This window comes from Aristolochia californica, unplaced genomic scaffold, assembly GCF_029961685.1.
Source record: "Aristolochia californica isolate CCGP_79_NKW_82.1479 unplaced genomic scaffold, dmAriCali1.0.hap1 SCAF_6, whole genome shotgun sequence".
NCBI lineage: Eukaryota > Viridiplantae > Streptophyta > Magnoliopsida > Piperales > Aristolochiaceae > Aristolochia > Aristolochia californica.
The window spans coordinates 4,686,363-4,700,513 of NW_027182257.1; the positions used below are offsets into that span (position 1 = coordinate 4,686,363).

Sequence of the window (14,151 nt, forward strand, 5' to 3'; positions counted from 1 at the left end):
CCTTCCTCTTCTCTAGTCCACTCCAACAATTTTGGTCACATCATGTAAGAGTTGGGATGGGTATTTTCCATTTAGTTAGCAAGACCAATTTGAGATGGATTAAATTTTACTAAATGATCCAGGCAAGGAAATGAATTTTACCCAAATGGAAATGGGCACATAGAGTGATGATTGATCTATGGTCATCTCTACTTCCATTTATATTTAGTTAAAGTGTTTTTTGGCCTTTCCATTATATTTGCCTAAAGTCTATTTCCCATTCCATTTTTTCCTCAATGTGTAAAAGCTATTCCTTGACCATTTATTCATCTAAACACTCTTGTAACTAAATTAATAGCACTTAAAATACTAATAAAAATGGGTAAATATTAATTTAAAATACTAGTAAGAATATATAAAAATATATGGTTTAGGGTTTAGAGTAGGGATCAGAATCGAAACCTCGTTTTTTATTTAAGAGGAAGAAGAAGAGGGTTACGATCATTTCTTTTGTGGTTCATGAATAGGGAAAGGACTCTCTATTCTACTATTGGAAAGGGACAATAGATCAGACCTACATGAAACTGGGTATTTTTTAAATTTTTAAATTTTAATTATTTTTTACTAACTAAAATTTCTTTTGTTTGGAAAGCTGATTTTCCTCAGGGTAATATCCCCGAGCAAATACAGTCCAAATTTCATTGCCCTAAAGTTTTCAAATGACGGAATTAACCTCATGTTTCCCTGAGCCTCCGGCTTGTGGCTGCTTAGAAATGCGCTTCTCAGCCTGAGCAGCGGGGAGAAAGACTTTAACGAGTAGAGAGGCCAGTAAGCTGCAGGAACGGAGAATACGTCGATAGAGAGGCATGGACGGGCAGCAGGAGGAGCATGAAGCTTATGGCGGAGAAATTCCAGACGAAGGCGACATGGATGCCGATGTCGAAATGGCTAGGGCTGAGGAGTCCTCCTCTAAAGAAGAGGTTTGTTTCAACTACTTTCTAACCCAATTTTTGTCTACCTCATTCGACCCAACTTTAATTTTTAAAAAGTTCTGAGCTTTATATGGCAATGGCGGAAGGAAGAAGTCAACTTCAGTTTGTTTTCTATGGTTAGAATCTGGAGGATATGAAGAAGAGATTGAAGGAGATTGAGGAAGAAGCAGGTGCACTTCGTGAGATGCAGGCCAAGGTCGAGAAAGAGATGGGGGTCGTTCAAGGTATTTTTGCATTTCTTTTCTCGAGTATTAGCAGCTTGTACGCTTTTCAAAGTGATTTCTACTCGTTTACTTTAGTTCGATTGTAGTTCCAGATCTGTAGCCGACAGCATCTTTCTTTTTTTTTCTCAAATTTCAAGTAGTAACTGCTAATAATTATTCTGTTTAAATTATTACTGCTACTAAGTTTTATAATCGTCATTTTTATCTGTATTTTGGAAGTCCCACAATTTAATTAACTTTTTTTTTAGCTTCGTTTTGCTCAGCATAGTAGTTATTGGTGTATGTTTAGTTATATATTTTGCTTGAGAAGGTTATCTACTGAAGAGGTGTTGAAAATCCGTTCAGTGTTTTCTTTGCAGTCAAGGAAAAGCCTTTTATGTAGATTTAGCTACTGAAAACTTCCTTGATGCCCTTTTTTCTAAATAAATCAAGTGGGCTAAACATATAGATCTGCAACATTAAACTTGGGTTGCAGCAGATCATTTTAATTCTCTTTTATTTATTTATTCACTCGTAGATGGTCTCTAGGGTGTTTTCTCAATTGTGCAATAATAGTTAAATTTTTTACTGTGATTGGATTGTGGAAGAAGATCCCTCTGGTGCTGCTGCAACTCAAGCTGAAAAAGAGGAGGTGGACGCTCGCTCTATCTATGTTGGCAATGTGAGCATTTACAATTTTTTTATCTTTCTGGCTTTGTCAGCTGATACTTTGTAGCAATTTCCATATTTTTAGTTGAATTGTCTAGTCTTACTATAACCTTGTCAGGTAATACTATTTAGCTATTTCCATAGTTATAGTTGAATTTTATTATAGCCATTCGAGCATTTTGTGATCTAACATCATCTGGAGGATTCTAGACTTTTTACTTCATAAGGCCCACCTAGGCCTATATTGGTCATATTCTAATTATGTACAGGAAACAGCGCTGGGCATATGATCCGTATCACTAGTTATTAAAAACTTTCCTCTTTATCATGAAATATGTCAGATTTTAGAAACATAAATTTTGTTTTGAATGTCGATTATACACACACAGAAACCTCCCCCCCCTGTCTCTCACCTCCTATTGTGGTCACTGTGAGTAATGTGATTTATTTTCTGGCATTTGTATTGGCCTATTTTGCTGATAGGTTAATGCAATTAGACACTACTTTGTTCAAGCAACTTCTTTTATCTCTAACATTACCACAGGGGTTGTCCCTTAATTAGTGAATGGCGGCAAGTTTACATACCCACTTGATCTTGAATTTGACAAATTCACACTCTGGTTACATGAAACTACTGTTGTCATAAGTGGCTTCCTTCCAACTTGTAATTTTTATCCATATTCCTGAAATAAGTTTAGGGATATTAATTAAGCTGTTTGGGCTACTGTTCTTTTTGCATTTCAGCAAAAGAGTTTATTTCTTCTGATCATTACATGTTCTATGCTCATATATACATTTTTTTAGATTATCTCCATGAAGGGCATTTATCCCAGTAAAGTTAAAAAATAATCTCCTGTAAAAGTTACAGGATACAATGTCAGTTGTGGATCTTTCTTATCATAAAATTTTATTATTCTCCCTCAACCTATACTTTAACTGTCCATATATGCTTTAGTTCACAAGACGTGCATAGCTCACTCTTGTTCTCATAATCTGTGTTCTTTCTTTTCAGGTGGATTATACCTGCACCCCGGAGGAAGTTCAACAGCATTTCCAATCCTGCGGAACAGTGAACAGAGTGACAATTTTGACTGATAAATTTGGTCAACCCAAGGGATTTGCCTATGTGGAGTTTGTTGAAGTAGATGCGGTCCAAAATGCTCTTCTTTTAAACGAGTCCGAGTTGCATGGTCGTCAACTAAAGGTTGTCACAATTTTCATAAGAGTTCAGATTTTGAATGGACCCAAGATGAATCGAATGCCTTCCTTTTTCTTGTGTTTTGATACCTTAATATTCTTTTTCTTATTTTGAATATTTGTCTGCTTTTCAGTAATAAACTGTAAGCAGGCTGAGAGTGAACCAGGAATGAACTTAATGGGCCATTTTTCTTCCCACGCATCTCCTAAAAAAATATGGAGTGAACCATTTCACTTGTGCCTTTTCTTCTGATTTGTCTTTTATACACACACACACACACACACACACACATATTTTGAAATTTATTGTCTTATAGATTGTTGGTTATGCAAGCTAATATATATTATAGAAGATGTTCTGATGGGTAAAGTTATTGGTATGGTACTGTCTTTGTTTATTTCATTTTATTTGAATGGCTATTGTAAGATATCAAATGATAGTTTATTGTTATGCACCATCATTGGATATCTTACTTTTTCTTTCTTCATTTTCAGCTATTATCTTCATCTTCTCTTCGTGATCTGTTTCTTCTTCTTACTGGTCTTTTCTGTGCAGGCAGCAGACTGTCCTTGATTAATTTGCTCCCGTTTTCTATTATGTTAAATTATTTCATTCTTCCTTTTGAAGGAGCAAAAGTAGAACATGAAAATCATATCGAGGACATCAATTTTCCACTTGGTCCTTTGGTTTTTTCTGTTAATCACTTGGTTCCTTTTGCACATATGTCTAGCTTTTAGGATGTATCCCATCGTTCATTTTCTACAAGGGATTTAACTATTGACTGATGGCTCCATTATTTGAGTGCAGGTTTCAGCGAAAAGAACCAACATTCCTGGAATGAAACAGTATCGTGGAAGGCGCCCAAACCCATATCTTGGTTTTCGTGGCCGAAGACCGTTTATGTCCACTCCATTCTTGCCTCCTTATGGATATGGGTGAGTTCAATGCTGTGTCCCACGTCATGTTTTATTTTCTAGAGTTGACAGCGCAGCTGCTTATTTGAAACTAACATGGAAAATGTGATCTAAATTAATTTATAAAGATAAAAGAAGATTGCCATAGTATAGTGCATGTTAAGCTCTTATTTGTGGTAAGTTACATTTGAAAGCAATAAAAATAGAATTAATTCAGCTTCTCATTTCATTATCTTTTGCAGTGTTCTATTTTGTTATTTTGAACTGCTGTTCTCTATGGCTGTGGAGTTTTGATGTGATTACGTTTTGGTTTATTTTGTACAGAAAGGCTCCGAGGTTCAGGAGGCCGATGCGGTACAGACCATATTACTGAGTGTTGGGTATGTGCCTGTCTTCTTTCATTGCAACTGGACAGAAGCATTGCCGTTGGCGGCTATAGGCAGTGTGAATTGTTTGAAGATGGGGTACTTTGGAATGAACAAAATCTCTGTACCTTACAGCAGCATATGTTATCGTTGCTTGAAGCCCAATTTCATAGATCAAATTTGCAGTCCTTTAGAATTATCTGTTGCCTGGTCTAATGACTTCAACAAGAATCTAAAAATCACGATCTGGAATGGAAACAAATTGTTCTTGTATGGACAAAGTTCTGGCACTTTCGTTGTATAAAACGTAGTTGCAAAGGCTAATTACATGTGCGCTAGCACAGGACTCTAACATGGGCTGAGCAGGGAACCACGCATTCTTTCTTCAGTTTTTATCTTTATGGAGAATAGTGGGCTGTATGTTTTAGTATCATCCCAAGGTAACTTCAACTGGAAATGGTATAGGCTTGTTAAGATGGACAAAGAACTTCAAGTAGACATAAAAGAATTAATAGAAACAGTACAAATAGATGAGATGTTAAGGGAGGATTTCATGTGATGGGAATTTAAAGGAGGCTCAACGATGCCCAATCGATAGATTTTTCATCGTGATTCATTGAGGAATCTGCAAGCTAATGGAGAAGAAAGAACTAATAAAAATAACTATAGTGGAGATAATCAATTAGAGCTCTTTACCAGAACTACTTGCACCTTATTGCTTTGTTATTAAAGCTCTGAGACTCTCTTTAGCTTCAAAAATGTGAACTGGGTTTGAGCCAACCTCTGTAGATCATTTCTGGACTCATATAATTATGCATATTCCCACATAAAATTTTGAACCGTCAATTTAAAACGATCAGTGGGAGCCTCCAAGTTTGCCAATCTCACTGCGGTTGGCTGAAACTTCAAATAGTTAAGATTTGTCAGAAATTTAACGCCTGCCATTTAGCCATTGTTGCAATTCCGAGCTTTTCTGTGGCTCAAAGCGCACCAGTGCTTGATTCTGCTATCAAACTATGCTTGGCTACACTGATCCCAATCACTGGATGACTCTCATCGCAATTCTTAGTTGGGTTAAGAAGAAAGTAGAGAAACAGAAAGGGAGATTGAATTACCAAGCGCAGACTTGAACAGGAAATCCTGCAGTGTGGCAACTTGGGTGGAAACATGGGCAAGAAATCCAGAATAAGGTTTTCAGTTAAATGGGTGGTGGGAAACTCCAACTGTAACAGTTGAATCAGTTAAAGGTCCTCTGATTCTAGTCTCTTTCTTTTCGTAGTTCCTTGAAATGACCTCATCTTCTTCTCTGACCTCAGACCCTTTCCACCCTGTCGCTCAAAAATCTGCTTCATCTTACTGGCTCTCAGTGTATTTAATGGCTTGAGATTGGGTGAAGGCATCGTGGCGTTCCACTGCCCACGTAGGATCAAAGCAAAAGCCAAGTGGAAAGAGCACCACCGACCCCTCCACTGCTTCCCATTCTTCGCCTTTGCCCGGATGCTTCCCTCTTGACTGACTCGTGTTCCCTCCAATTGGATCCATGTCCAAGCTGAGAATATTAATGATCAGCATTATCCACTTTCTGCAAAGCTATCATTAGTGGTATTAAGGTGATGAGGAAATTCTCCTCTCCGGGCCTCCTTTTACCACCTCCCCTCGTCAGGATCTCTGCACCCAAAAGGTGTTATTCTTTCTTTCTTTAACAATTATTAAAGAAAAGAAAAACGGGAAAAAATAGAGGAAAAGGCAGTGAAGATACGGAGCTTTTCTGCATATTTCGAAGGTCAGATGTTCTCGACTCCTCTCCACCTCTATTTCTTTTTGGTTCCCCCGTAAACCGTCACGGAACTTGGAACCCACTTAAGCATTTTGTCAGTAGCCTTTACTTCGCTTTCATGGGCAGTACTGATCCGTGATCTTCTCATGTTAAGAATTAGATTCCTATTCATGCCTTGGTAGTCAAAGCTGAGAGCATTGAGGCCAAATATATTGCATTTCTAAATGGGAAAGAGATGGTGAAGCCATAAAGTCTATTATCTTTCTCCGTGGGAAGATGCATTTGGGTTGGCGAGATAGTCCCTTCGACAAGCTGTTGCAGCAGCAGCCACAAACAAGGTCAGAGGTTCCCCAACAGATGTTCCACTAACTTCAGCAGAACTCTTTTCTTTTTGCAGGAACTCTTTGGGTATTGACCCCATGAAACTGTTCAGATTTGACAGTCAAATGCTCACAGAATCTGTTCGATAGTCGGAGGTGCCTAAAATCCATCTAATACTGGGGCCAATTTGCCCACTGCAAGTAAACCAGTCAGTGCCTTTCCATTGCAAATAATTCCCAATGTTTCCACTTTCAAATTCGTGACGCCAGTGGAAGGATAGCAACTGAGAGAATCGCAGCCCACCGAAATCAAATCAACACCGTGAAGTCTTGGGTAAGACTCTTATAGTGATATTATACCAACCCTCTTTCTCATAGTCATCATCATACCTCGGATGTGTCAATGTGAGGATTGAGTTCACTTCATTCCCCTTGCTCCCCTTGTGCCCTTTGGATACATCATTCAGATTGGACTTTGAGGGGTCCCAGAACTGGATGAATTTTTTAAATTCAAACACAGCACTCTCGCGCATGCAAGTATGAATAGAGTTGTCGAATAATAACCAATCATCGTGTGCAATGGATCCATCAGAAAGTGGGATTCTATTCCAGTGCTTTTGGAGAATCAAGAACAGGATACTTGAGAGTTGAGTCTCATGAATGTGTCGTTATCTTACAGATAACTACTAAATGTTGGGTCTTTGTTGTTGCAGGAAGGAAGACACTGAAACGGGTCTGAGCAAGCAACTGCTTGCTTCCAACTTTACAAGATGTTCCTTTTTATCTGCACTGCCTCTATTTGCAAGAGAAATGAAGTTTAAGCTTTACTAGCCAGGCTCGTGGTCTCACCACTACCAGTGTGGTTAGACTAGTTGGTGAGGGTGGATTTTCTTTATATTATGGCAGACCGCCTTTACATTAATATAAGCTCTAACTTTGCAGCTTTCAATTGAACAATAAGGAATTCATCAAAGCAAATGGGAAAACCTAAATAATGCAGAAGTTTGCTTTTTGTCTTGTATGATAATGGGACCTTGGAACTGTCATCAATCTAATTCACTTCTCACTTTTCTTCGATTTCTTATGTCAATGGGTGCACCATAAGTTTGTCAATACTGTTGGATATTTTCTTATTAGGGGTGAATGCACTTTTATCCTCCTTTTCCATGGCTCAAACTTGCTTTTGACATGTTTGTTTCCTTTATGCCTGTGTAAGCAATCTCATTACCTAAAATACAAAATGAACCCTTTCACTCAGCCAAACGAAAAAGGAGAGTTTTTTTTGTAGAAATTGTTTGGTGTGCTTTCTCTTTCAACTGTTTCCTTCCTAACCATCATGGCTTTTGGTTTGAGTGCAAATGTCATGAGCTTGCCATAACCTATCACAGTTTTGCATAGTCCACCATGATTGAGAATGTGAGGGTGTGGCAGCTTTAGCTTGTTCTTATTCTTAGCCACCCACACCCATAGATGGTAGTTATAATGAGTTTGGTCTGGAGGCCTATTAATAACATGGCCTGATATCCATTTGATGTGGCAAAAGGGTGGCCTTTTCTTTTGTAGATATGTCTTCACAGGTGAAAAGGAAGTATAATCTTTATAAATGATGTCTGATAGTGGGAGAGGACATGATACTATTATGAGAAGTGTATCAATAACTATGCAAGTGGCTTTTTGCATGCATTGTTTGCCCAATCATCACTCTAAACAAAGATAAGAGTGATCTGCCAATTTCTTGCTTCACCAGGTAGGGGTCCGACCAAAACCATGAGTCAATTTTCTTGGCTTACATGCCTCATTCAGTGTAATCGACTAGCTCTTTCTCTTTTTTCTTCACAACTATCATATTTTTTTTGGCTTTTTGTATCAGTGTGATCTCTTTCTTTCTCTCTCTCTCTCTCTCTCTCTCTCTCTCTCTCTCTTTTGTTAAGTTGTGGAATGTAATTAACGCCCTATGCTGAGTCGGTAAACGGATCGACCTTCATGGTAAGGTTGTCGTGGGGTTTGGAAGGGGGCAGGAAGCCCCCCTTTTGGGGGTATGAGGGCGGAACCTCCGCTCGGTCCACAATATATTAAATATTATTTTATTAAGGGTATTTTAGGAATTTTATTCATGTAAAACAGTTGCCATAATTTTCTCTTTATAATTTGGGGGGGGGGGGGGAGGCGTTATTAGGGTTTTAACATTCGAAGAGCATCAGTTGCGGCCAAGAGAGGTTAGAGAAAAAAACCACCTGTAAGTGTGTGTGATTTCTCTTGTACACTATTTCATCTTTATAGTGAATTACTGTAACGACTGAAGACAAAATGTAGTCTCACCTTGAGGTGAACCTGTATAAATCTTATTTGTTCTCGTACTTGTTTTTTCTTTTTTTCGCGATTATTATTATTACTCTCGTTAGTTTGAAATTAGGGCGTCTAATTTCTAACATCTCTCTCTCTCTCTCTCTCTCTCTCTCTCTCTCTCTCTCTCTCTCTCTCTCTCTCTCTCTCTCTCTCTCTCTCTCTCTCTCTCTCTCTCGACAAAAAAGATGACACCAGAATGATATGATGAGAAGCTGCACAAGAATGCTTTTGTGGAGAGTGGATATATGCCATAGCTATTGTCCTTAACATATTATCTATTTTTTCTCTGAATCTTCAACATTCATGTAGCATTGTCTCTTAAGTGGGAACAAAATCTAAGATTGATACCTCTTCTTACCAAATTCAATTCCCCTTCCCCCATCTCTTTTGACTCAAAACTTAATTTGATGGGAAATGCTACAGAGAGAAGCACTAAAAATGACTGTGACTTGTATACTTTCACTGTTTCTACTATGTTTCTCATAGTAGTAGCATTGAGCTTGAGTTGAGAAAAACTTCTCTTAGGTGGCTGCATCCTGTTGTCTCTATTTCTCACTTTTCCCCTTTTCTCAAGGAAGAGAAGAAAGTCTTCTCAACTTGTTGTGAAATGAAATCTTTGTTTACTTTGGTCTATGACTCCATCTTAGATGTTTTATACTTTTGACAAATAAATAAAATCTAGTGATAGATGCACTCTTAGGCTTTTAGCAGCCCTAAAGGACCAGGGGTTAGAGAGAGAAACAACTAACAAGGTCAATGAATAGCCCCCACTAACTGTGATGAGAGAGAGACTAAACAAAATACCAGGCAGCTTGCTCAAGGATGCTTTTCCACTTAACTGCCAATTATACAAAAAAGAATCTAGCTTCCACTCTCTAAAACTTTTTCCCATTTTTATTTTGAACTCATATGCTCATGAGTATTATAATATATTAAGTAAGTATATCTTAATGGTCCCAAATGTCCTTATCTACCTCATCAACTTCATTTCTACCTTATGCCATCCCTTTGCCTCTTTTGCTTTATTTTAAAGCTAGAGACTACTATTTTCCAAGAAATGAAAGATGTGCACAAGCCATTTCTCTAACACCTTTGAGTTGGTGGGTCCCTAGGGTTCGACCAAATGGCCGACACTTATCGTCGATTTGTTACAAGTGGGGACACTGTCGATATTGTTTGCCGTATTGTAGATATATTACACAATAAAATCAAACCATAAAAAAAAAAAAAACATCCTAGTCAAGTACCACAACAAAATTCAATTTTCATGGCATAGTGGTCCAATTTGCACAAAGGAGGGGGTCCAAGAGAGGTGTGAGTTAACCCTAGGCCATTAAAAATTCAAGAACTCTAGCAAAGATTCATCACTAAAGAAAAAAGAAAAAGTAAGAAAATCACTTGTTTAAGCCATCTAAATCTTCTTAATCAAAACTAAAGTCATGATTTGTAGCTGCCCAAGAATGATCTAAAACCCCTTTTGTGGTCACATGTAGTGGACCACTTGTCAAAAATGGAGGGACTAGTCCATAGTCGTTGCCCTCCCCCCTCTGGTCTAAAGTGGTCGTGGAAAACGCAGGAACTCGGCCGGAGTCTGGGTCCGTTGTAATGATTACATAATCCAATCTCACCAAAAGCAAAATTAGGGCTTTCATATCATGAACAGATTCGCGTCTCGGAGCAGCGGAGGAGGAAAACCTCGTTCAAAGCCCTTTTTGACCGGCGGAGGCGTGTTGGGCTTTGGGGAGTGGACACCAGTTATACTGGCGCTCGAGCAAAAGAATGATAACCGTTAACGGTTTAAATAAGGAGAAATCCATGATTAGGGAGGAAGAGGAGGTCAAAAGGGACAAGGAGCAGCTTTTTTGGAACCTCTCCTCCTCTATAAGAACCTATGCATGCAGGAGGCTTTCGAAGTAGAGAAAATTAAGAGACGGACATGGCGACACAGTGCCCACCTGGCATTGCTTCTTTCTCTAGCTATCTCCACGCCCTCCGCCAGACGCCCCACAGGCTGAGGAAGCGAATGCTGGCGACGTGGAGTCCGACCGAGGAGCTCAACCGGGTGAGGCTCAGATCTGGTGCAGACATGAAGAGGAAGCTCGAGTGGTATGATCTTGTTGCGATGGGTGTTGGAGGCATGCTGGGTGTTGGAGTTTTTGTCACAACAGGTCGAGTGGCACTTGGGGTCTCTGGGCCTGCCGTGTTCGTTTCGTACATAGTCGCCGGTGTAGCTGCTCTTCTTTCTTCCCTCTGTTATACTGAATTCTCCGTCGAGATCCCGGTTGCTGGTGGAGCTTTTAGCTACCTGAGAGTCACTTTTGGTATGTGAGGATTTCGAGATTTCAAACTTTTTTTCTTTTCTGGATTTTGCTTACTAGATATTAATTACTGTGTTTTTGTTGAATTGAACTGAATTGGGGTTGATGATCACTACTACTTACGGGTGGGTAATCAGTGCTTTTTGATCAATTGATGAAGGTGAGTTTGTGGGATATTTTGGTGGAGCTAACATCCTGATGGAGTATGTGCTATCAAATGCTGCGGTGGCTCGAAGCTTTACTGAGTACCTGTGCTGCGGTGTTTTCGGAGAAAAGAGTGCGAATCTGTGGAGGGTTGAAGTGGAAGGGTTGACTGAGGGTTATAATATGTTGGATTTCCCTGCTGTTGCTCTTGTTGCACTTCTCACTCTCTGTCTCTGTCGCAGGTTCGATCTCTCTTTCCGCCTCTTTCTGTGGCGTCTCTCATTATTTTATGTTCTATATCTTTGTGCTTACTAAAGTTCTCTTGTTTGATCAGGGAAATGAGTGCTTTTTTTTTTTTGAATAACTATTGATATCGATCAACGGATCTTTGAAATTGGGTTGATACTTTTAGCTCTTTATTGATTATCATTTAGTAGTGGAGAGATTTCCATTTCTGGTTTCGCTATTATAAATGCTAATGGGTTTTGATCCTAGCTGCTATTGGACTAATGGGTTTTTGTTTTTGTTTTTGTTTTGAGCCTGCAGTACCAAGGAGAGCTCTTTGCTAAACCTAGTTATGACAGTATTCCATGTGATTTTTTTTGGCTTTGTTATTGTTGCCGGTTTCTGCAATGGAACTCCAGGGAATTTGATCAATCCAGGAGGATTGACTCCTTTCGGCATTAGAGGAGTTCTTGATGGAGCAGCTATCGTCTACTTCAGCTACATCGGGTATGATTCTGTGTCAACAATGGCGGAAGAGATAACGAACCCCTCCAAGAGCCTTCCTATTGGGATCGCTGGATCAGTTCTCATCGTTTCTGCGCTTTATTGCCTCATGAGTTTGGCTCTCTGCGTAATGAGCCCCTACAATGAGGTCAGTACTGCTTTAATATGGTAAAGCTATCTGCAGAAAGGTAAACAGTAGATATAAAAAGTATCTCCATCAATTCAAAAGCTGGCACTTGATAATGCAAAAATGAGTGACCTGAAATGTTAATGGCTGAGAAAATCCATTTTACATGGCTTTGTAGATATCAGACAGAGCATCGTATTCTGCGGCTTTCCAAAAGATTGTGGGGTGGAAGTGGGCAAGCAATGTTGTTGGAGCTGGCGCAAGCTTAGGCATTGCTGCTTCACTACTGGTGGCCATGCTAGGGCAAGCGAGGTACTTGTGTGTTATAGGAAGGACCCGTCTTGTGCCGTATTGGTTTGCCAAGGTTCATCCTTCCTCAGGAACCCCTCTGAATGCCACAATCTTCTTGGGTAAGCACTCACCAATGCCCTCCACATATTCATTAAGGTCTCATAGCTTACAAATTGAACCGAGGAAACCTGGTCTTAAGAGCAGGAAGGAACCAAGTCATTTGAATATACACTTCAATCGACAGTATTTTAACACCAGAGGGAGCATTTTGTTTTGTTGATTTTAGGTATTGGAAGAATATTGTACACTTCAATATCTCACTGATCTTTGAAAGTTTTAACTCACTAATACTTTTTTAAGAAGATTGTAAATGGGTGCTGAGATATCTTAAGAAGCCAATCTGCTATAATATTTTCAATTGAAGAGAAACAGGCATCCCCTATCTTCTTCTATTCCCATTTTGTTGAAAGTACTACAATGTAATGAATGGAGCATTTTCTTTCAGTGTTCTGAAAGCCCAGATCATATCAAAGTTTTTAGTCTCCTATCAAGTCTTGAGGACTCCAAAAAACGAAAAAAGAAGAAAATCTCAAAAAACGTTTCCTTTTGTCCTCTTTGGTGTAGGCATCTGCACAGCATCCATTGCACTCTTCACAGAACTCGACATTGTGATTGAAATGATCTCCATCGGCACCCTCCTTGTGTTCTATTTAGTAGCCAATGCACTCATCTATCACCGTTATGTGAAGACCAGCAGCAACCGCCCTCTTCCGTCTGTCCTCTTCCTTTTACTTCTTTCAATGCTCTCAATTGGGTTTTCTCTAGCATGGAAGTTCAAGCAGAAATGGTGGTTCTTAGCCTTATTGGGTGGGGCATTAATCATTGTCACTGCAGTGTTTCACTACTGGGTTCCTTGCCACCGCCAATCATCAAAGTGGGTTGTTCCACTGATGCCATGGCCGGCTGCAGCCTCCGTCTTCCTCAATATCTTCCTCATGACCACCCTCAGAAAGAAGGCTTTCCAGAGGTTCGGTATATGTAGCTGTGTCATCACACTGTTCTACATTCTTTATGGTGTTCACTCAACATACAGTGCAGAAGAACTGGAGATGGAAGGGGATAATGAGAACCATGCTTCGTCAATCCAACAAATCAAGATGGAAGTTTAACTATCTCTTCACCTTTTTGTGGTCATCCCAATATATGCGAAGTAATGCGTGCATAAATCAAGCAAAGATAGTTGGGAAGAAAGAGAGGAAGGCTTTTTTATTCCATTTCTCTCTTTCACTTTTGCCTTTTTTTCTCTCTATGCTTTACACAATTTCCTGTTGGTAGTGTTCCACCATCATATATCTTAACAGAAAATGTATCTTATGAGGGGTTTATTTTGATATCGATATCTTTCACTGCCTCACAAGATCACTTTGAGTCATTTCAGAGAAGTTGAATTGCATTTTGACGTCAGTATAGAGGATTTGTGGAGAAAATTTTCTTAATGGAAGACAACACAGCTAAAAAGCAAAACCACTCAAAAAAAATTAGGTTGTTTTTGAGTACCCCTTTCCAAGTGAAATCAGAGAAATTATGGGGTCAGCTAAAAAATACATAGGAGAAAAGACAATTAGCATTAGTATATAAAACCACGGATTGGAACAGCTGATTGAACTAGGTTGAACCAGATTTAGTCCCTAGTCCTGCTCATAATCTAGCATGACTCGAATTCAATCAACTGACCTAGCCTATCCAGTTGGGTATCCTGCTCTCCTTGTGCAATGGTGG

General features: G+C 39.3%; 2 protein-coding genes across 3 annotated transcripts; both read left to right on the top strand.

Annotated features, from left to right (window-relative positions):
- Positions 1-707: 707 nt before the first annotated feature.
- Positions 708-4,708, top strand: LOC137934450 (polyadenylate-binding protein 2-like). Of its 2 annotated transcripts, none has more exons than XM_068778787.1 (6): positions 708-959; positions 1,093-1,195; positions 1,783-1,856; positions 2,856-3,047; positions 3,849-3,976; positions 4,280-4,708. In XM_068778787.1, exons 1-6 carry the CDS (start codon positions 846-848, stop codon positions 4,326-4,328), a joined length of 660 nt encoding a protein of 219 aa, XP_068634888.1. In that variant the 5' UTR covers positions 708-845; the 3' UTR covers positions 4,329-4,708. The 2 variants fall into 2 exon arrangements, with proteins under 2 accessions (XP_068634888.1, XP_068634889.1); XM_068778788.1 differs by having other exon boundaries at positions 1,786-1,856.
- A 5,991-nt stretch (positions 4,709-10,699) lies between these two features.
- Positions 10,700-13,541, top strand: LOC137934369 (cationic amino acid transporter 6, chloroplastic-like). Its single transcript, XM_068778654.1, has 5 exons — positions 10,700-11,084; positions 11,242-11,467; positions 11,772-12,102; positions 12,260-12,491; positions 12,997-13,541. The coding sequence occupies exons 1-5, from the start codon at positions 10,700-10,702 to the stop codon at positions 13,539-13,541; spliced, it is 1,719 nt and encodes a 572-aa protein (XP_068634755.1).
- The last annotated feature ends 610 nt before the right edge of the window (positions 13,542-14,151 follow it).

Excerpts from the sequence above, each read along its gene's own strand:
- LOC137934450 (XM_068778787.1), top strand. The coding sequence starts at position 846 with ATGGACGGGCAGCAGGAGGAGCATGAAGCTTATGGCGGAGAAATTCCA. Across the intron at positions 1,196-1,782 it reads AGAGATGGGGGTCGTTCAAG|AAGATCCCTCTGGTGCTGCT; the intron begins GTATTTTTGCAT and ends GGATTGTGGAAG. Across the intron at positions 3,048-3,848 it reads TGCATGGTCGTCAACTAAAG|GTTTCAGCGAAAAGAACCAA; the intron begins GTTGTCACAATT and ends ATTTGAGTGCAG.
- LOC137934369 (XM_068778654.1), top strand. The coding sequence starts at position 10,700 with ATGGCGACACAGTGCCCACCTGGCATTGCTTCTTTCTCTAGCTATCTC. Across the intron at positions 11,085-11,241 it reads CTACCTGAGAGTCACTTTTG|GTGAGTTTGTGGGATATTTT; the intron begins GTATGTGAGGAT and ends CAATTGATGAAG. Across the intron at positions 11,468-11,771 it reads ACTCTCTGTCTCTGTCGCAG|TACCAAGGAGAGCTCTTTGC; the intron begins GTTCGATCTCTC and ends TTGAGCCTGCAG.